The sequence below is a fragment of the Leiobunum rupestre genome, chromosome 1 (assembly GCF_980474605.1).
Source record: "Leiobunum rupestre chromosome 1, qqLeiRupe1.1.hap1, whole genome shotgun sequence".
NCBI lineage: Eukaryota > Metazoa > Arthropoda > Arachnida > Opiliones > Sclerosomatidae > Leiobunum > Leiobunum rupestre.
The window spans coordinates 81,123,717-81,145,033 of NC_143384.1; the positions used below are offsets into that span (position 1 = coordinate 81,123,717).

Sequence of the window (21,317 nt, forward strand, 5' to 3'; positions counted from 1 at the left end):
AAAATCTAGCTTCAGGTCCAGCATCTTATTTGTACATGCAAAGATCGAATTAGCCTTTTCAGTATACATAAAGTCACGTAGTGGCCATCACGAGGGGCTCAAACTGTTGGAATTGCTCGTTTACATCTTAGCAGATAAAAACTTGCTGTTTATGAACTTTACGTAGGTCGATGTCACTTGGAAAGGCTATTTAACCTTGGATAAATAATGAACTGGATATAGCACTACGTTTTTTAGGCGTTCTCAAATGGCATATCGCGACTACAGCGCGATCGGTCGGCGGATAATGGCAACACCATTTTTGGCGGAACAAGCTTTTATGTTTACATATTCTATTATTGCGCAAGATTTGAACACGTGCTGTTGTTAGACCTATTTTTTTAGTCGGTTTCTGGTTCTTTTGGTGGTGAATCGGACCATGGAAAAATTAAGGACATCCAAGATCTGGGTGCATGATCTCCTGTAAGTTATAGAAATTTGTTTTATTGTTATTAAGTCAATTAAATCCTCACAATTTTTATGAATTAAAATGAATTTATGGAACACTTATCATGAATTAGGGATTTCTAGACCCAAAACCAAAGCTCATTTTTCAACTTCAGAATCTTCAGGTAAGACCTAATTCTTTGATTATCTGTATTACATTTTAAAGAAACATTTTTTTAATTAGATGGAACATCCTACGAAGAGCCCAATAGTTCCAGTAGTGGATCAGCAGGTACAGTACTATTTAATCTTACTTTATTCAGGTATTAATATATAAATATCTAGATGAGAGTGAGAAGTTTTCATTGAAAAAAAGTAACAGAGTGAATGATCAGCATCCTCCGACAGATATATACTATGGTGATTTATCTTCAGGTGTGTAACACTATTTCATACATTGAAATTTCCAAATTTAAAATTGTTGTTTTTGCCCAAGATGAAAATGTTTCAAGTGATAATGACATTTTAAGTAATGAGGAAATAGAGAAGTGTAACACAAATGTAGAAATTCACACTGCACCTCCCCTGAGGACCATATCAAAGTAAGTTTAAACTTAGGCCATTTTGATTTTCAAATTTGTAATTTTTGTTCCTGTTAAAGCATTCGGAAACCTCTAGTCAAAAATGCAAAAACACCAGCAAAGAAAAAAGCCAAACAAATTATCCGCAGTCATATGATTGATCGTAAATACAATTTTTTTTCCTTATTCTTGTATAGCTTCTATTACTGATTGTATTTAAACATTACAGCCAGTGATTACGACGGAGCTTTTGGCGGGATAGTAATGGAAGTTCAAAACGCATTTAGAAACTCTAAACTAGAGTTAAGTCAAGGTGCAAAAAAGGTTGCGAATGGATTTTGAACCTTAACAACAAAGATTTGATCGAATTGAAAGGAACCCTAAGGCCAATCTTATTTGAAACACCAGGGGACAAAATTGCAATTAAAACTAATAAATTAATTAAAAATAATAAGATAGTAGAAATTTTTTTAAACTCTTTAAAGCATACTACGGTAAGCTTAGTATTGTGCTGACATTTAGTAAAAAAGTTTTTGATTTTAGGTTTTCTTTCTTGATGTAGGGTTTTCAAGATATGACCATTCGTGAAAGAGTTTAGGCAATTAATACCTTGACAAGGAGGACAATTGAAATGGGTTGCGCCCAAAGAAAGAATGTTGCCATAAATGTTGAAATTCCAATAGAAGAGGCGAGAGACACTTTGATGTATGTCGTTGGAGCGGTGTTGAGAGCAATAGGGAGAAAGAATGAATATGGAGCAGAAATAGTAAAAAATATGTGTGCACCAAAGGAAGAAACTTCATTGGAGTTACGTGCATGGATTGAAGTCCAAGATAGGGGTAGCCTTTTCTATCCAAATGCTGAAGCGTTTGATTTATTTTTGATGATGTATAAAAGAATAGTGATATACTTCGGGAAGTTGGAAATCAAGGATAGAGTAATGAAAGCCAAACAAGATATTTTAGAATACGATGAAATTCTAAAAAAATGGAACAGCTTTTGTGAAAAAGTTAATGTGCCAGAGAATCAAGCAATATCTACACTTAACCATTGCGTTCAGAATTTCATGAACACCATAGCTAATGGACATCTGAAAAAATTAAAAGATGACTTCAAGACAAAAGCACGATTAAAAACGGTTACATCAAAGGCAAATTTTAAAGACCGACAACGGAAACAACTACTGCAAATGTCTTCAGGTTTTAACAAATAACTTACAATACTCTACTGTTTTTAATAAAGAGAAAGATGCTTTTACAACTAGTTCCCTTTTATTCAATTTGTTCTTCAATAGACTCTATTGAAGTATTACCTGCAGCGCTGTGACAAGGGATTTTGTAATTTTTTTAGCATGAATAATGTTTCACGGTTATTTCCAATGGTGTCCACTGTAGGGTTTTCATTTGAACCATTGGCCCCTCGTTGTCTAGAGAATTCCAGTTCCAGTGGATCTTGGTTAAAGTTGCCTGTGAGAATAAACTTTGCACCTTTAACCAAAAGGAATTTAATCACATCTATCATAGCTGTAGCTGTAAAAAATCCGGAAAGTGTTTCTTGCGACAGTAACATTTTTTTCCTTTCTCGTGATCCGTATTCACCTGGAAGATTCTCCACCTCCTGTTCCCAGTCATCTAAGTAGCCTAAAAACTCGTCTTCAAGCCACTGGAAAAGAAAGGTTGATGTATTCAAGAAACTCACATCATCTAACCAAATTTATTCGTACTTTCAAACGTTCATCATTTATCTCAGAAAATGGCATCTTATTTTTCTTTCTTTTGTGATATGCCTCGTTGAAGTTCGTAGTATTAAAAATGTCGAACCATTTGTCAAATATTTGAATGAATTTGATGGTTTCAGTATATTTATCTTTAAAACTTAAGCTAATTGTGTTTGCTACTGTTGAACTAAGCACTTGAGATGCATATCTTACTATATGAATTCAAATATACATGGTCAGTCGTCAATTTGTGCGCTTTTCTTAGATTTCCAGGATTTAGCGTTTCTTTTTTGTACAGCTCTATCACAAGATTCCATGTAATATTTTGGCCATTTTTACTCATTAATCTAACCTTTGATCCATCTTGGCTTGAATATAAGCAATTTCAGGCTGTTTTAAGCAAATGTGGTGGGTCAAATATGAAGTAGATTTTTCTTTTCTCATCTAGACTGTAAGGGTTATCAGAACAATGTGGAATGTCTTCGTTGGTTTCTGTATTCATTGCAAAAACCTTGCGGTTTGTGGAAGCTCCATCTCCGATGATCGATATAATCTTGAAACCAAGTGATTCGAGTTTTTCGACAGCTTCCCAAAGTATCGAGTTCAAGTCATCCGCTGCTAAACTGCTTGTGGCGAAATGAGCGAACGGATATTTTACACGAGTGGTTGCACCTCTTAACATAAGCATCAAAACGTGCGAAGCGGGAGTTTTATCTGAATTAAGCCGATTAATGTTGTTCCTTGCGTCATTCAAGTGGGTGTAACCGACAATATCTCCTGTGGTCTTTTTATATATTAGCTCCTCCTTGACTTTTAATTCATCCAACAGAATGTTAAAATATTGCTGATGAGGTTCAAGAGATTCTGGCTTAATGTCTTCTTTCATCTTATTTAAAACCATATCGGAAAAGTCTAGACTTCGTTTATCTTTCGGACTATACCGGAACAGAGTACTGTATGATGGTAATTGTAAAATATTCGAGTCTGATAATCTTCTTCCTCGCTTATCATTCTGTTTAATTACCTTCAATTGTGTTCGCAGAAAAAGCGCTGAAAATGACGTATCTTCCTTGATTAAACTGTTTTCTAAAATAGAATGAAGACACGAATCATCGCCAGATTGAAGTTCTTTTCCTTCAACAACAATATATTTCTTGATCTTTGTTTGGAGACGTATGATTTTTCGTCTAGAAAGCATTTCTGTTTTCTTTGAGTCTTTAATCAGTTTGATGAGTTCCTCTTTTGATAGAGATTTGTACTTCTTATTTCTATCTTTATTTGTTGACTTGACTTTCAAAGCGAAGCTTCTTAGCTTCAAACAAAACACGCAGGTTTTTTTATGAGATAATATGGTACACAAATCGGCACGCATAGCTCCGGAATCAAAACAAACTTTCCCTCGGGATCTTACTTTTAATAAGTTGACTAGATATTCATCTTGAATTCCACTACATACAAATAATTGATCAAATTTGGACAATAGGCAGCACAGTTCAGTTTCGTCATGAACCCAATTTGGTAGAATAATCAAATTATGGTTAGTTAAGGTTTGACCCAAAACTGACATTTTAATTGGAATTCAGGGTTTATCATTAGATCTATTTCTATTTTCTTTCTTTGTCTGTTGACCCGATAAAGTTGTACTTCAGTATCATTACAACACGAAAACCAATTTGAGATTTCTTGGAGCTTAAACCATTTTTCAGATTTCAGGAAAGATCTAAAACTATTTACTAGAGACGTAGGATTTGCGGTGGCTTCAAGATTATTGTCAAGGTTGGTATTTTCTTCAGATGTTACAGATGGCAAATCTAACACATTTTCCACTACTTCAAAATCAGTTGGAGGAATGGCTTTCTCATTGTTGATTTCATTTGTTAATGTTGTATTATTCAATGTATGTTCAACTTCAGTTTCGTCCATTGCTTCAGAAGTTAAAGGTAGTTCCACAGTTGATGGTATTTCCTTTAAACAAAATTGATATTAAAAAGGATAATTCATTTACAAACAACCTTTGATTATAACCAACTTGAGTTGTATCTGGAATTGGAGCAGTATCGTGAAGGCAATTAATATTTGCTTCTTCTCCTGGTTCATCACTATTAGCCGTTGAAGTTTCAAATCCTGCCAATGTTTGTGGTATTTCCTTAAAATAAAAATGATATTGAAATGCATGAATTTACTTATGACATTTGATTAAAACCAACTTGATCTGTAATAGGAATATCACGTGAAATCACAGCTTCAAGCAACTCAGCCGGAGCAGTCTTTTGAAGGCTCGGAACATTTTGCTGCTCTTCGCAATCAGTTGAAGTTTCATTTCCCAATGTTGACACCACACCCTACAGAAATCATAATCAGTATACTTCTTTATTTAAGAAAATTCCCACAAGACTTTTACTTGACTATGAACGGGATCAGGATATTCTGGAGTTGGTCCTTTCTGATCCACAAAATGCTTGGAACATACGTACGTGTCTTTCGTAATTTTATCCAGTGTAAAGTCCCTTCTTACCTCTTTCAACCAATTTAGCCATTTCCTGCATATTTCAGGTTTTCTCTTTGTTTAAGGAAAGGGTACAAACGTTATTCCAGACATATCGGGTTTATTCCCATATCGAGAATCGCTATGGCATTTTGGGTAAGCAGAATGCCTTACTCTTCCCATTTTAAATCAATTAATTAATTTAATAACTACAGAAATGCTAGTTAAAAATACTAATACCACAACTGAAATATTCAAGCTAAAATTAAAAGCAAAATTAAAAGATATAAAGGTAGTCTCGAACTTTCGATATGATATCCTGCTAGACGAATTTGAAATTCAAGCCGTTAGTTTTGGAATGTCGCGCCTGCGCAGAAAAGCTTGTCACAGTAAATTTCCATCCCGCCCGCGCGTACCCACGCGCAATTTTTTCGTTTTCGACAAACGCCCGCGAATGCCCTGTGGAAGGTACGAGTGCTATATTCAGTTCATTATTTATCCAAGGTTTAACGTACTGCTTTGATTAAATTCATTCTCAATATGGAACAAATAAATAATGTAAAGTTGTCTACCTGCCTTGGTGTAAAGATTTATTTATAGCTAGCATGTAAATTATTATCTATACAAATGATCAGAATTTACATGGCTCTGAAATTTTGTTTCAATGTATAAAAGGAAACTCGGGGATAAAATAAATAACACAAATTTATTCAGTTAACACATTTTATACAATTAATACACAGTTAAAATTTTACAATTACTACAGTTGGTTTAAAAATTTACAATTACTACAGTTGGTTTAAAAATTTACAATTAATACAGGTTTAAAAATTTACAATTAAAACAGGTTTAAAAATTTACAATTAATACAGATTTAAAAATTTACAATTAATACAGGTTTAAAAATTTACAATTAAAACAGGTTTAAAAATTTACAATTAATACAGGTTTAAAAATTTACAATTAAAACAGGTTTAAAAATTTACAATTAAAACAGGTTTAAAAATTTACAATTAATACAGGTTTAAAAATTTACAATTAATACAGGTTTAAAAATTTACAATTAATATAGGTTGAAAAAATTACAATTAATACCGGTTATAAAAATTACAATTAATACTGGTTATAAAAATTACAATTAATACAGGTTTAAAAATTTACAATTAATACAAGTTTAAAAATATCTTTCAGTCTTCGTCTTGCATTTCTTGTTGGAGGCTCAGGATCTCTTCGGTTGTTTCCCGGAAAATCCTTCTGCTCTGATTGGCGAACTGAAGGAATTCCCGGTACTCCAACGTGTGGACTGCGCACAAGTGGCCCTCCAGATCCTTATCCCTGCGTGATAAACGAAACAAAAAAAGGAAATGTTAATATCATTCTGTTACAAAATTAATAACAAAATCGTAAAATCCGATTAATTAACTTACGACGAAAAACGTGCGGCGCAGAACCAACAGAAGAAAACCCCGTCGAAGTGGAACTCGTTGACGTGTTTTACAAGTTGTGCTTGGTGACAAACACGTGGCAACAACAACGGCGAGGTTCCCTGAACTTGACGGTGTGCATGTTGCGGATGTGCACCAGGAGCGAATCCCGGCCAGAAACACTCTTGAAGGAGCATTTCTTGCAGCCGTATTCGCCCTCAACCAGGGAGAAATGAAAGCTGCAAGTAAAATAAATCACGGTTAAAATTATATCTTTTTCATCTACTGTTAGCATATTTATATATAGGGTTAGTATCCAGACTATCAGTGTGCTCCAAATATGACGATAACGAAAGTGACTCATGACTAATCGTGATAAGAGGGAAATCATCGGCGATCGCGGGCAATGCTTATCTATTGGGGAGTCATGGTCCGTCACCAATGCCAAATAGGGAGGGGGGGGGGGTTAAAAGCAAGGCAAGAGAATGACAAGGCGGAAGTTTTATGGAAAATTATATAATAATAATAATAATAATAATAATAATAATAATAATAATAATAATAATAATAATAATAATAATAATAATAATAATAATATTTATTTTGCAAAAACACAAGCATTGCTGGCAACCACAGCGGCAAAGCCTATTCGTGGTGGTTACCGGGACAAAACAAACAAGAGAGAAAATAAATTATTCGAAATGAATAGATACAGAATCAATTAAAAAAAATTAAGAATTATAAAAAAAGGAGAGTGCAAGTTAATTAATATTAATATTAATTAATATTAATTCCAAAGAGAAATATCCATCTCCTTTTGCAGATTCCCGATTATTTTTCGAAATATTAATTAAATTCCTTTTGAATCATTTCATTGTGAAGAACGCATTTCTTAAGCCGTTGCTGCGGTTAGAAGCCCTCTTCACGTCCTTTCAGCGCTTGTCCCCGCTTTAAAAGAGTTTAAAATGAAATTTAAGAAAATTGTCCCGAAATTGTGTTAACTAACTAGTGCTACAAGAAGTGGCGAGATGTCTTTTATATGTGTATAGATATAGGTCTACTTATTTCAGTCAATATTATGTCCATTGCCCCTTGTAAAACTGTACAATGCCCACACCATCATAAAAAATTTAACCATTACGTTCTTAAAATAAAAATTGGCTTTTTGTTAAAGCATTCGCTGTGCTTATACTTCTGAAATTCTTTTGACCCTAGCTCTTAATTATGAAATGATCCCTAATATTTATGACAGTAAACAAATTAGCTGTTCGAATCATTGAGTTGGGAATATTAATCTAGAGATCCAATCAAATCTGCTCCCCGCGAAACAAGTTTTTGAAAATTACGAATGTGTCGTCTCCTCTAAAATGACGTGAAAACTTTATCATATGACCCGTGGCGCCATCCATTATTTTTGAAAAAAAAAATATTTTTGCCGGAAAACGCGTCTTATTTGAACGAACCATTGAGGTAGACGGCGCCACGGGTAGAATAATAAGGTTTTATCGTCATTTGGGAGCAGACGGCAGTATTCTTATTTTTTAGAAACTTGTTTCGCGAAATACTGAAATCCGACGTTTTGATTGGACCTCTAGATTAATAATCCCAACTCAATGGTTCGAATACCAGCTAGTAAAATAGAACACAATGAGAATGAGCCTTTTCGCATTAAGGGGAGAGGGAGAAGGGTGCGTATGCGCGTTGGTTTGTTTGTAGCCGACATTACTGCGCGATCACTTGGATTATATGGATAAGTAATAGTGTTTCTTCTAATTACTGTAAGTATATGTAACATAATTACTCATAAGTATGCCACTAGCTCTATTTCTTCACTAACGGTTATTTTCACTGATATTGCGTCATCCGTACTCTGCGTAATAGTTGACATCATATATGATGTCATATTTGTCGTCATCGAATCTCAAATGCCGATTATGCCGTCGCACAATTAGCTCTACGTCTGATAAATCGACGGCCATTATTTCAGTAAACAAACCTGTTTGAACAACCAAGGCTTAGTAGTTAAAATGATATACAATATAGAGTCCAGTGCTTTTAATGCAAATTAATGAAGTTCTCGGAGACTCACGTTCTAAAATAAATTTGCATTGTCAAATAAAAGAAGCCGGTTTATTGGAAAAAATAGCTTGATCTTTTCTGGGGCATCTACAAGGTTGGAGTCTTTGCAGATTCTTTTGAGCCTAGGCCTAACTCTTCTAGGCTCGGTATGGGTTTTAAAAACGCTGGTGGAATATCCCACTTCGACGACTTGTTCCATTTTTGGAAAGCGATCACTGAACCGTAATGGTCACTTTCCCCAACCTTTTATTTTTCTAAACTACTCATTATTTAACTTCAATAAATTACATTGGGCTGACTAAAATTCCGACGCAAAAAATTCCTTCCCAATTTAAAGGTTTTCCATTGGCTGAAATAAATATGTTAGTAGCCAATAGTGTGACTTCCAAAATTACTAGGATGAATAAAAAGGTTAAAATCTAACTTAGTCCACCTTTTTACTGGTTCGTGTAGAAGATTTTTGAATGGAATAAAGGTACAGTGGCATACGTATGAGTAATTATGTTACATATGCTTGGAGTAATAAGTGGTTAATTAAAAAAATCTCGATGAAATCGCCAAGAAGTAATATTTCCGAGAGCCAGGACCTGCAAGTTGCTGTTTATATAGCGCTTGTTGAAATAATGGCTGTTTAATTACCTGTACGGGCTGTGGATGCTAGCGCAAAGCATTCTGATGAGATCACCTGTGGTATGGGACGCCATGATTGCTCCTAGGGGCATTGGTATATTAAACCCTGACTACATTTGGAAATAATGGAATCTTTTCACCTGTAGACAGAACGTCTTGTTTTTGATATCTGTTTAAAAGGGAACACTTGTTACATACCGTACACGTGAAAAGTTTCCATTATTTCAACAAGCACTATATATAAACAGTAACTTGGAGGTCCGGACCCTCGGAAATATTTCTTCTTGGCGATTTCCTGGAAGATGTTTTATTTAAGCATCTACAAGGTTGGAGTCTTTACAGATTATTTTGAGCCTAGGCCTAACTCTTCTATTCTCGGTATGGGTTTTAAAAACGCTGGTGGATTATCCCACTTCGACGACTTGTTCCATTTTTGGAAAGCGATCACTGAACCGCATTTTCCCTAACCTTTTATTTTTCTAAACTACTCATTATTTAACTTCATCCGCACAAACCGGGTTTATAAATTTCAATAAAGGTACATTGGGCTGACTAAAATTTCAACGCAAAAAATTCCCCCTCAATTTAGAGGTTTTCCATTGGCTGAAATAAATATGTTAGTAGCCAATAGTGTGACTTCCAAAATTACTAGGATGAATAAAAAGGTTAAAATCTAACGTATTTCACCTTTTTACTGGTTCGGGGTGAAACAAACCGTTAGTGAAGATTTTTGAAAGGAATAAAGGTACAGTGGCAAGGATTATATTGTGGCAAAAGATAATTAATAGGAAAATTGGATAGCGCCACTTACAAGCAAAGTGTGTAGCAGACACTTTTTTAGTGGCTACCCTGGCTGGTAAAAAAGGAGACGTAGATTGGGTATCGACTCTTTTTATGAAACCAAGTAAAAATAAAATGAAAAGGATCCGGTTTCCGTAGTCAAAGAGTTCTTTAGTTCAGGCACAGACGGATATGGATAAGGTTTCTGAACACACTTCATTGAATTCTGCTTTTAACCTCTTGAGCGAAAAAGAAACCGAGGGGCTAACCACTCTCTGATAATATGTACACCGATTACATAAATATGAAAATGAGTACAGCCTTTTGTAGCAGTAGCGGCGCTAAGGTTTTTTTCACAGGTGGGCTATGTATATTGTGGCCCTTAGCGGGAACCTTGGATTGACCATATTTCGCAAAAGTGGTGAAACTGAAAATAACGAAATTTTTCCAGGACGCGAGAAGAGCAAGCAGCTCTCGTCACCTTTACTAGACCCCCTACTGACCTTATATCCGATCTGGAGGGGACACGAGCACGTCTAGGTATTTCCCCAAGTTCCCCTTTTCTTTTCTTTCTATTGTCCATTCTACTTTCTCTCACTAGGGACCTGGCATCATGACGTCACGCCGTACCTTTGGCCATGGCTGGTATACCTTCTTTTCCAATTGGAAAAAGCATAGGTGACGTATTATCTACGTCATGCTGCCAAGTCCTTATTTCTGCTCTCTTCCTCCCGAATCTATCTGTTTATGGTCTACTATCTTCTTGAGTAAACGAATTGATTTTGAAAGATTTTTTTCCAGAAAAACGTTTCTGGGCAATAAAACCAATTTCTAGAGATAAAGAAAATTCATAAATTCAAATATGTGGCCTCTTAATTATAAATATGTGGCCCTTTTAATATAAATAAGTGGCCTCTCTCAGAAATGCAGGGTGGCTAAATCCCACTTCAGCTCACCCTTAGCGCCGCTACTGTTTGGTTGTGCTAAATCTGTACTCACTTACGTAATCATTTTAGTGCAGTCAAAGCTACAGGCCTGTACACCGATTACGGGGAGTGATTAGCCCCTCGGAAGAAACTCAATCAACATACGTTATGAATTCATCATTTTTTTTCGAGAAGAAAGGCGTACAATGAGAGAAATAAGAAAGGTATGTCCAAAATCGTTTTTTGAGTTTTGAAATTAATTGGGTTTCTTTTTTATATCTTTGAAGCTTAAAAGAGCTAAAGAACTGAAAGAGGAACCCATTCATTCCGATTCTTTGAAGACTTTCCTGTCCTTTCATGATTACGAGGATAATTCCGTTAGCAAACCTCTAGAAAGAAATGAACTTACCCGTGTAGAATTAAGATATATTTTTCTGTAAAAGTTAATATAATCTAACAATTACTTTATTAATTACTTTATCTATATTTACAAATTAAGGCATTGGTACACAAACGATAACGGACCCTCTCTATTACGAGAATCAATGTTTAAAAGATAAAATTTTAGAGTACGAGGAGGTTTTACGTCGTAAGTTCTGGTTAGTAGAAAGGTTTCAACGTTATGACAACGTAGCGCAATTTTATACTGGAATTCCAACTTTTCCAGTTTTCCCGTGGTTGTTTAAGTGACTATTTTATATTAATTTTAATTACTCTAGGAAGCTGAAATTAAAAACATTTTTTTAGTTTTCTGAAAGATAAAGCAAGCAAGATGAATTATTACCGAGCTTCAAGTCTTGAGAAGAATGAGCGCAAAAATGTTAGCTTTCGAAAATGATCTATAATTAACAAATGTTTAGCCGTGCTAATGAGATGATAACTGGGGTTGGTTGTGCAATATATAGGCTTTATAGCGGACCGTTTTGACATGAAAAGATGTTTCGCGGAACCCATGCCTTTCCTAGCGTAGTCCTTCCCACCTCTATTTACGGTTAATTAATACTATTTTCCCTGTAAAACAAGGACTCATAAAAAATGTTTAAGCCTCTTAAAATTTAAAAACTGACGCAACTTACCCAAGAATGTATTCCGCTTAACAGGAAAATACATCTGAACCCAGGTATACCGGCGCACGTTATATAATTTTGGAAAATACCGTCTATTGCGTTATTTTTCGAAGTGTTGATTAATTGATTAACATAAGACATGTGCAAAATCGAAAGATTGTTGCCAGTGTGGGGCAAGGAGCTCACGAATGGGTTTGCTCAAACCTAAGAATTTGGAATTCCTGTGAGTATGAACATTAGGGTAACTTAATATTATACTAACAACACGTTTTAGCAATCCAAGCCAATTGAAAAAGATACATCCAAACCAAGTTCGTTAAATGAAACTGTGTCAGAAGCGCCAAGTAGCGCTAGTCAAAAATCAAGCACCTGTTCTGACACCATAAATGAAGACATTTACGTAGGTTTAGAAGATTACATCGTAGAAGAAGCTTACGCGAGTGAGAAAGATTACTTTATTTCTAATGTGGAAAGGAAAAGAAGATCGGAGAAAGGAGGTTGTCAATCAAAAGAGCCTAATGCAGAAAAGAAAAGAAGATTAGAAAATGAAGCAAAAGGTTTGTTATAATTTCTTTATTAATTCTTGTAATATTGTTGAAAGTTTTAATTTTTTTTAACCATAGAGAAGAGGGTAGCAGTAATGAGTGTAAGAACAACTAAGTCACATAAAGAATTACTGAGTGCATCGAAGCTTGCTGAGAAAATGCAAGAATCACAAAACCGTATCATAAAAGATGTAGGTGTTTCAGTAACTCGGTTGGCAGAAGCAACAGAAATTCTATTGAAAAAGGAAACAGAAAAAACAAATGGACAAAAAGAAATAATCAAAGCACAAGCGGAACTTGTTGCAATAAAAAAAGAAAGCAATAGATTAAAGATGTTGTAGCTCGCAGCGCAAAGGAGAAACAATGAATTATTGCAATATTTACTTAATGTTATCACTAAACCAAATATTCCCATCCCAATAGCAAAATAATATTTGTTAATAATTATATTTTAATAAAATAATTGTGGGAAATAGAGTGCCAATTCATTTAATTTGTAAAGCGCCTTTGAACAAATTTTGGCTCTGGTTTGTGGGCCAGCCAACCTCCACTTATCAGCTGGATTAGCAGTGGGCTCCGCAACATCTTGCCATGGTTCCGATCGTCATCAATCCAAAGTCTATTATAATCTCCATATTCACCCGCTTCTAGTGGTTCTAAATCATTAAAGTCATTGGGCACACCTCTCAAAATACAAATTTTAGGAAGCACAACACATATGCACGCAGTAATAATTTTTGTGGCTTTTTCAGGGAAATAATGTAAGACACGATCTTTGAGTAGACATCTAAATCTGTTTTAGCACACGGTTACACCGTTCAATTACACTTCTGGCTGACTGTTGGCGTCGAGAAAACCTTTCTTGAGGGGAGTTCCTTGCTGGTCTTGTAATTGGCGTTGTCAGCCAAGGTAATAACGGGTAACCACTGTCTCCTAATAAGCAGAAGACACATTTAGGTATAGAAAAACTTAATTTAAGATATTTAGTACTTACCCATCTAAATATTTTTGCTCTAAGTAAGTTGATATTATAGAAGTATTGTATATATAGGTGTCGTGAGCTGAGCCTGGAAACTTTGCATTAGCTTGCAAAATGATCAGATCATAGTCACAGATCTTTTCTCAATAACAAAATGTTAGTGCTGAATTTTGATAATCACCATTTATACTATATACGTACCAGTTGTACGTTGATGGAATGATAACCTTTGCGATTTACGAAAAGGTATTCTCTGTTTTCCCCATTAATTTTTACTGGTGGAATAATTGCAATATGAGTGCAATCGAGCGCTCCAATTACTCCTGGGAAATGGGTCTTTTCCATAAACCTGTAAAGCGTTATTTTATGCAAGACACTATAGAAATATTGAAATATAAAACAAAACCAAATTACCTCATTTGGACAGCCATCCTTTCAACTTCTGTTGATGGGAATTTTATAGTTTTCTCAGCCAAATGATTAACAATTACATTTGTAACGCAAGTAATCACTCTTGATACTGTTGCTTGGCTAACTTCTAAAAATTGATCTTGCCCTATACATGTCTGGTATGATCCAACAGCGTAGAAATTATGCAATCAAAATCTAAAACCATAATTGTACCAAAAAATAACATTTCAAATATATAAAATAGATCTATTAAATATAAACAAAGTAACAAACCTTGCTATCAACTGGTAGATTTGTTGATCTCTGTCCTGACTATCGGTTTGTCAAGCCGATATAAGCGCCTAAAGTTAATATCAGAAAGCTCAAAAGCTTTAGATCTATCTCTACACGCTGCCTTCGTAAGTATTTTCTTCTATTCCTATTTACTACTAATGCTAAATTTAGTAACTCGATACGAACCAAATTGATCGCGGCCATTTTTCCTGTGTCTAAAAATTTCTAGTCTGCTAAAGCTATGATTGGATGAAATGCTTATCGAACACGTTTTCGACAGCTACTACCCTTTCGAAATGAGATTCGACTTCATCTCGAATTTCGATTACGAATCGAAGTGATTTTATCGAATTGATTCTTACAGAATACGACTTTGGCCCTTTTCGAAATCTCTGTTCGAAATCGAAAAGGTTTTCGATCGAAATCGTCATTTACTCATTTCGAAGCTTACAGAATTGGGCCCCAGGGTAAGTATAGAACCGGTAATGCCGAGATTACCACGTTGACGCACATAAACGTGTGACTTGATGTTTGTTTAGGAGCATTAAACTAGAAATACGCTATAATGATAATTAAAAATAATAATCTACTTTAAATATTAATTGATCACTTTAAAATTTACGCAATAGACATTTCTAAAATGGATTAATATAACACGCGTAGAAACCTTAAGGAATTCAACAGAAAATAGGATAAATTCGAAATTCCCGCCTACGATTTACCGGAAATTCTAGCTAGTATTTTGACCTTGAAGTGTTTTATGGTAATCTAGCGCTGGGTGGAATTATGTTAAAAGTGGTCAATTTTAAACGGAGAAAACGGAAGTGGTACGATCATATCCGGATATTTCAATAACGAAAAGTATTAATAAATATTGTAAGTCACATAAACAAACATTAGTTTGAAACTGAACGATTTCGGTTAATGATAGTCAATCGCGGAAAGTAACAAGTCGGCCCAGGCCGTAATATTAGTTCCACATCAGTGTATTCGAATGGGCAAAGTCATACACCCTTAGTAGACACAGGTAGGCAAACTAATACAAAGCTTTTGAGGCTTTGTGATTTCTTATCGTTATATATATAAATTGCCACCCTAAGTGAAAGGGTGGATGCCGCCCACCATCAGGAGACCCGGGTGGGCAAACTAATATAAAAACTGCTGAGCCCATGTGATTTCCTATAGTTAGATATACTATTTACCATCCTATGTTAAAGAGAGGCCACCGCCCACCCTCAGGATACATGGGTGGGCAAACCAATTCATAAGCTGTTGAGGTCATTTATTGACTTAACTTGCAAGGTAATTTGACAAAAAGCTATATTTTAAATTTCGATCTATTTGTGGTAGAGCTATAAACGGGTAGTCTTTACGTGAACTTGTAAGTTAATATACCTAAGTTTTGCGAATGGTATACGGCAAAGATTATCGTAATAAAAATTTACCTTCATAGATATAAAACTACATATGCCCGAATGCCCCTAGTTTTTGGATGAGTATGGGAGTCCAATAATTAATAATGGCGGTACGTAAGTGTGTGAAGGGAAATAGAGTCTTCAATGCTTTAACTTTTTAAGCGTACGTGTGTTCTTAATAATATAATACCTTCTCCCGATAGTGAGTTCAATGTATAATTGTTTCTCTATGGTTCTATTGCTTTTATTACCCAAAAGGAAGTTCGTCAGTGTGGATTGAACTCGTAGTTTGTCTTGAACCTTTTGTTTGGTGTAACGAGTGATGAAGTTTTTTAATGTCTCTTGTTGATTTATTTAAATAAGAAAATAAGTATCTCATTGTGGGGCTTTTAGAGCATTTATAATGGGGAAGAGGGCATTTAAAATTTTCGAGCTCGTTTATTCGAGTACTCACTTTCGAGCGAGGCATCTTAAGCGAGTATGCCCACCTACCACTGCTCACCACCCGAACATTTAAAATTTTCGAGCTCGTTTATTCGAGTACTGACTTTCGAGCGAGGCATCTTAAGCGAGTGTGCCCACCTACCACTGCTCACCACCCGAACATTTAAAATTTTCGAGCTCGTTTATTCGAGTACTCACTTTCGAGCGAGGCATCTTAAGCGAGTATGCCCACCTACCACTGCTCACCACCCGAACATTTAAAATTTTCGAGCTCGTTAATTCGAGTACTCACTTTCGAGCGAGGCATCTTAAGCGAGTGTGCCCACCTACCACTGCTCTACCACAGTAGAAGTTCCGAACAAAGTATGGGAAGCTTCCAGTGGCCGAGAGCGTAAAGGCGTCATTATTCGGAGTTTTTAACTGTGAGTTCGAATCCCGATTTCGTCAAAATTTCAAATTATTTTCGCAGCGCCATCTGCCGTGTCGTTGCTTTCCACACCAAACAAACAAACAAACAAACACACAACACTTAACGACAATCCGTCCATAGCAATAGTCCCACTTCGATATATATATATCTCGATGTGGAACTAAAAATCTACAGAAACGAAGGGAATTTTTATAAGAGTCAAATTTATGTTCATTTCCAAGAAATGGAAGGGGAAACCCATTTAACCAGTGTAGAGAGAACTTGCAAACGTTACGCAGGACGAGTAGTTCCGAGTTTTCACCTAATGCATCAAGCTGGAATCGAACCCGGATCCTGTCGTTGTGAGGCGAAAGTGCTGATTACTCCGCCACCCCACATCCGGTATCGACTGATTGGGCATTTTTTTCACTAAATCGTATGAATGGACAATTCCTCTGGCTAACTGCGGACGACTATGGCTACCCCCGACATGATCCAGCGCTCATTCATCGATACACTGTTAAAAATTGCTGTTAAAATTTACAGGAATTTACCTGGCAGAAAATTACCAGGAAAATTCCTGTAAAATTACAGGTAGTTTTTCCTGTAACCGTAGCAAGTAAAAACCTGTTCTAGACACGAGAAATATAAAGTACCATTAACAGTAAATTTTAAATTGCTGTTGTTCCAACAGGAAATTTCCCATTACGTTTACGGTAATTTAACAATAGAACTTTATTATCCTGTTGTCGCAAAAATTATGCTGGGGCTATAGGCCTACCCAAAATTAATTCCTAATATTAATTACTACATGATAATTGTACATGAATGGCAATTTTAAATTTAAATAGATAAAACTAAATTATTGATGAACTTTTTTATTTGTAAAACATGATACAGCAATTGAATAAAATCAGGTTATGTGAACAAAATTTTTAAAACATCAAAAAGTGCATAAACCTCACCAAGATTGTTTTTACTAAAAATACTTATACAATTTAAAAAATTTAAAGTTCAAATTTTCAAATCAATTAATAAAATAAAATCTGTCAACGTTCGTTAACACTTGTATTTCGGTGAAATTAAATTATAAACGTGAATTTTCTGCTATTTAATACTCTAAGGGTTAGGTTTTCTTCTTCCTGTCACCCTTTAAATTTACTTTCCTGCCACACAAATATACTGGTTAAATTTAAAATTCTACTCACTATTTTGTATTTGATGAGAATTTGTGTTCCGTGATACGATCATCTTCAATTGCACCACAGCAAAGCCGTTACACTTTGAAACTAGTAAAAACTGCAACCTCCACAAGATGGCGGGCTCAAGCCGTCGGTTACCGAACATTTACTGTTAATATAACGGTTAATTGACGAACAGGACTATAGCTGTTGCGTACAGCAACTATCTAGTAACTCTAACGGTAAAAGTTGGTACTGGAATTTACCTGTTAAAATTTAACAGGAATTTAACAGGAAGCTACAGCAATTTTTAACAGTGTAGAATAAAGAAAGGATGAAACATTTTTGGAACGTTTTTGAGTATCCCCCTTGACATTATCAATAAAACGTTTTGTAAAATATGATTCGAAAAAACGTGCTTTTTAATTTCCTAAAATTTCCCGGTTTTTAAATTAAAGACTTCCCTATAGAAAGCTGTTTGTTTGTTTGTTTTCAGATTCAAATTCCCTGACTTTTCCCGGTTTTTCCTTGCCATTTTCTGGGTTTTTGTCTATATATTTCCGTGGATTTTTCCCGACTTATTTTATTTCAAATTTGGCAATTTGTCAAACTATTTGCAACCAAGATAAAATTCCCCGAATTTTATACTAATTTTTAACACTCCCTGACGTTTCTAGCAATATTCCTTTTTGGTCAAATATTGGGGATGAGCAGGGGGTTGAAATCGCACATGCGCAAAATACACCTTTGTTTCGTGACCCGCCATCTTAGAAATCGTGGCCAGCAGTTTTATATGGAGAAAATTTATGTTTAACTTCAAAACATCAATATTTACTTTAAAGATGGTTTGGCGCAGCGTGGTAGCTTGCAAAATTATTTACGGAACCCCAGAAATTAGTTTCCATCGAATTCCCAAAAAGAGAACGCGCCTCTGGGCTAGAATAATAAATAGAAAAAATTGGCATCCTACACCAAGTTCGCGCATTTGTAGCAGACATTTTCACTAATATACCATCAAGTAGAATAATACCTAAATCAAAAATCGATTTAGCAAAACAAAGGGCGGATAAAAACGAAAAAAGAGGTTAGTAATGATATTGTAATATAACTTGATTAGAAGATCTAACCCTTGTCAGTCACCAAAATTTCTAATGATACATTTTTCCTAGGATGAATATTATAAAACATTTGTAAATATATTTACTCTTCAGCAACGACTAAATACATCACTACAGTTCCATAGCTATACTTTTAGAGATATAAGCTTTGAAGATTTTATTATAGATGAAAAATCTACAGAAATAGAAAACCTACGCATCTGTGCACAAGATGTAGTTGATACATTGTAAAATATGCGAATAAGTATGTAAGTCCATAATTAAAAGGGATAATATAGTTAAATCCTAAGCAAATTTGAAGAAATTAAAAAACTTACTAATAACTCGTACCAATAGGTCTTCGAGCAAAAAACGCGAAACTCGGATCAAATAGATCTTCGAGTAATAAACTAAATTAAAAATAAATAAAATAGCCAGAAATTCCAACGGCAGACCGGTTTCGTTCTATTTGTAATTCATCAGTACCGTACGGGAAATCTGGCTGGCGACTGTCAAATCTAAAGGAGTCTGCCTACGGAGCAGAATATTCTAGGTTCGAATCCTAAATAAAAAAAAGCATCGTGCTAATAACGCGAAGGTCGTGGGTTCGATCCCCCCCATAGGCCAAAGAGAAGACGAATTTGTTTTCGAAACGACTATTTTTCAAAAGGCGGGAAAGATTTCATCGAAAGTCATTGGAAAGGCCCATTAGCTCAGTTGGTCAGATCGTCGTGCTAATAACGCGAAGGTCGTGGGTTCGATCCCCCATGAGTCAAAGAGAAGAAGAATTTGTTTTCGAAACGACTAATTTTAAAAAGGTGGGAAAGATTTCATCGAAATTCACTGGAAAGGCGCATTAACTCAGTTGGTTAGAGCGTCGTGCTAATAACGCGAGGGTCGTGGGTTCGATCCCCCCATGGGCGAAAGAGAAGACGAACTTGTTTTCGAAACGACTATTTTTAAAGAGGCGGGAAAGATTTCATCGAAATTCACTGGAAAGGCCCATTAACTCAGTTGGTAAGAGCGTCGTGCTAATAACGCGCAGGCCGTGGGTTCGATCCCCCCATGGGCCAAAGAGAATAAGAATTTGTTTTCGAAACGACTAATTTTAAAAAGGTGGGAAAGATTTCATCGACATCCACTGGAAAGGCCCATTAACTCAGTTGGTTAGAGCGTCGTGCTAATAACGCGAAGGTCGTGGGTTCGATCCCCCCATGGGCCAAAGAGAATAACAATTTGTTTTCGAAACGACTAATTTTACAAAGGCGGGAAAGATTTCATCGAAATTCAATGGAAAGGCCCATTAGCTAAGTTGGTTAGAGCGTCGTGCTAATACCGCGAAGGTCATGGGTTCGATCCCCCCATGGGCCAAAGAGAATATGAATTGGTTTTCGAAACGACTAATTTTAAAAAGGTGGGAAAGATTTCATCGAAATTCACTGGAAAGGCTTATTAACTCAGTTGGTTAGAGCGTCGTGCTAATAACGCGAAGGTCGTGGGTTCGATCCCCCCATAGGCCAAAGAGAAGACGAATTTGTTTTCGAAACGACTATTTTTCAAAAGGCGGGAAAGATTTCATCGAATATCATTGGAAAGGCCCATTAGCTCAGTTGGTCAGATCGTCGTGCTAATAACGCGAAGGTCGTGGGTTCGATCCCCCATGAGTCAAAGAGAAGAAGAATTTGTTTTCGAAACGACTAATTTTAAAAAGGTGGGAAAGATTTCATCGAAATTCACTGGAAAGGCGCATTAACTCAGTTGGTTAGAGCGTCGTGCTAATAACGCGAGGGTCGTGGGTTCGATCCCCCCATGGGCCAAAGAGAAGACGAACGTGTTTTCGAAACGACTTTTTTTAAAAAGGCGGGAAAGATTTCATCGAAATTCATTAGAAAGGCCCATTAACTCAGTTGGTAAGAGCGTCGTGCTAATAACGCGCAGGCCGTGGGTTCGATCCCCCCATGGGCCAAAGAGAATAAGAATTTGTTTTCGAAACGACTAATTTTAAAAAGGTGGGAAAGATTTCATCGACAGCCACTGGAAAGGCCCATTAACTCAGTTGGTTAGAGCGTCGTGCTAATAACGCGAAGGTCGTGGGTTCGATCCCCCCATGGGCCAAAGAGAATAACAATTTGTTTTCGAAACGACTAATTTTACAAAGGCGGGAAAGATTTCATCGAAATTCAATGGAAAGGCCCTTTAGCTAAGTTGGTTAGAGCGTCGTGCTAATAACGCGAAGGTCATGGGTTCGATCCCCCCATGGGCCAAAGAGAATATGAATTGGTTTTCGAAACGACTAATTTTAAAAAGGTGGGAAAGATTTCATCGAAATTCACTGGAAAGGCTTATTAACTCAGTTGGTTATAGCGTCGTGCTAATAACGCGAAGGTCGTGGGTTCGATCCCCCCCATGAGCCAATGAGATGAAGGAACTGTTTTAATCGACTATTTT

General features: G+C 35.9%; 2 protein-coding genes across 2 annotated transcripts; one reads left to right on the forward strand and one right to left on the reverse strand.

Annotated features, from left to right (window-relative positions):
* Positions 1-526: 526 nt before the first annotated feature.
* Positions 527-1,349, forward strand: LOC149967198 (uncharacterized). The gene is made up of 6 exons (XM_090167618.1): positions 527-611; positions 671-718; positions 772-861; positions 923-1,028; positions 1,088-1,170; positions 1,237-1,349. The coding sequence occupies exons 1-6, from the start codon at positions 530-532 to the stop codon at positions 1,347-1,349; spliced, it is 522 nt and encodes a 173-aa protein (XP_090023744.1). The 5' UTR covers positions 527-529.
* Positions 1,350-2,306: 957 nt separating this feature from the next.
* Positions 2,307-2,856, reverse strand: LOC149967199 (uncharacterized). The gene is made up of 2 exons (XM_090172556.1): positions 2,731-2,856; positions 2,307-2,669 (listed from the first exon to the last, which is right to left on the reverse strand). Exons 1-2 carry the CDS (start codon positions 2,764-2,766, stop codon positions 2,316-2,318), a joined length of 390 nt encoding a protein of 129 aa, XP_090028682.1. The 5' UTR covers positions 2,767-2,856; the 3' UTR covers positions 2,307-2,315.
* Positions 2,857-21,317: the final 18,461 nt, after the last annotated feature.

Excerpts from the sequence above, each read along its gene's own strand:
- LOC149967198 (XM_090167618.1), top strand. The coding sequence starts at position 530 with ATGAATTTATGGAACACTTATCATGAATTAGGGATTTCTAGACCCAAA. Across the intron at positions 719-771 it reads TTCCAGTAGTGGATCAGCAG|ATGAGAGTGAGAAGTTTTCA; the intron begins GTACAGTACTAT and ends ATAAATATCTAG. Across the intron at positions 862-922 it reads CTATGGTGATTTATCTTCAG|ATGAAAATGTTTCAAGTGAT; the intron begins GTGTGTAACACT and ends TTTTTGCCCAAG.
- LOC149967199 (XM_090172556.1), bottom strand. The coding sequence starts at position 2,766 with ATGCCATTTTCTGAGATAAATGATGAACGTTTGAAA. Across the intron at positions 2,670-2,730 it reads TAAATGATGAACGTTTGAAA|TGGCTTGAAGACGAGTTTTT; the intron begins GTACGAATAAAT and ends TTTCTTTTCCAG.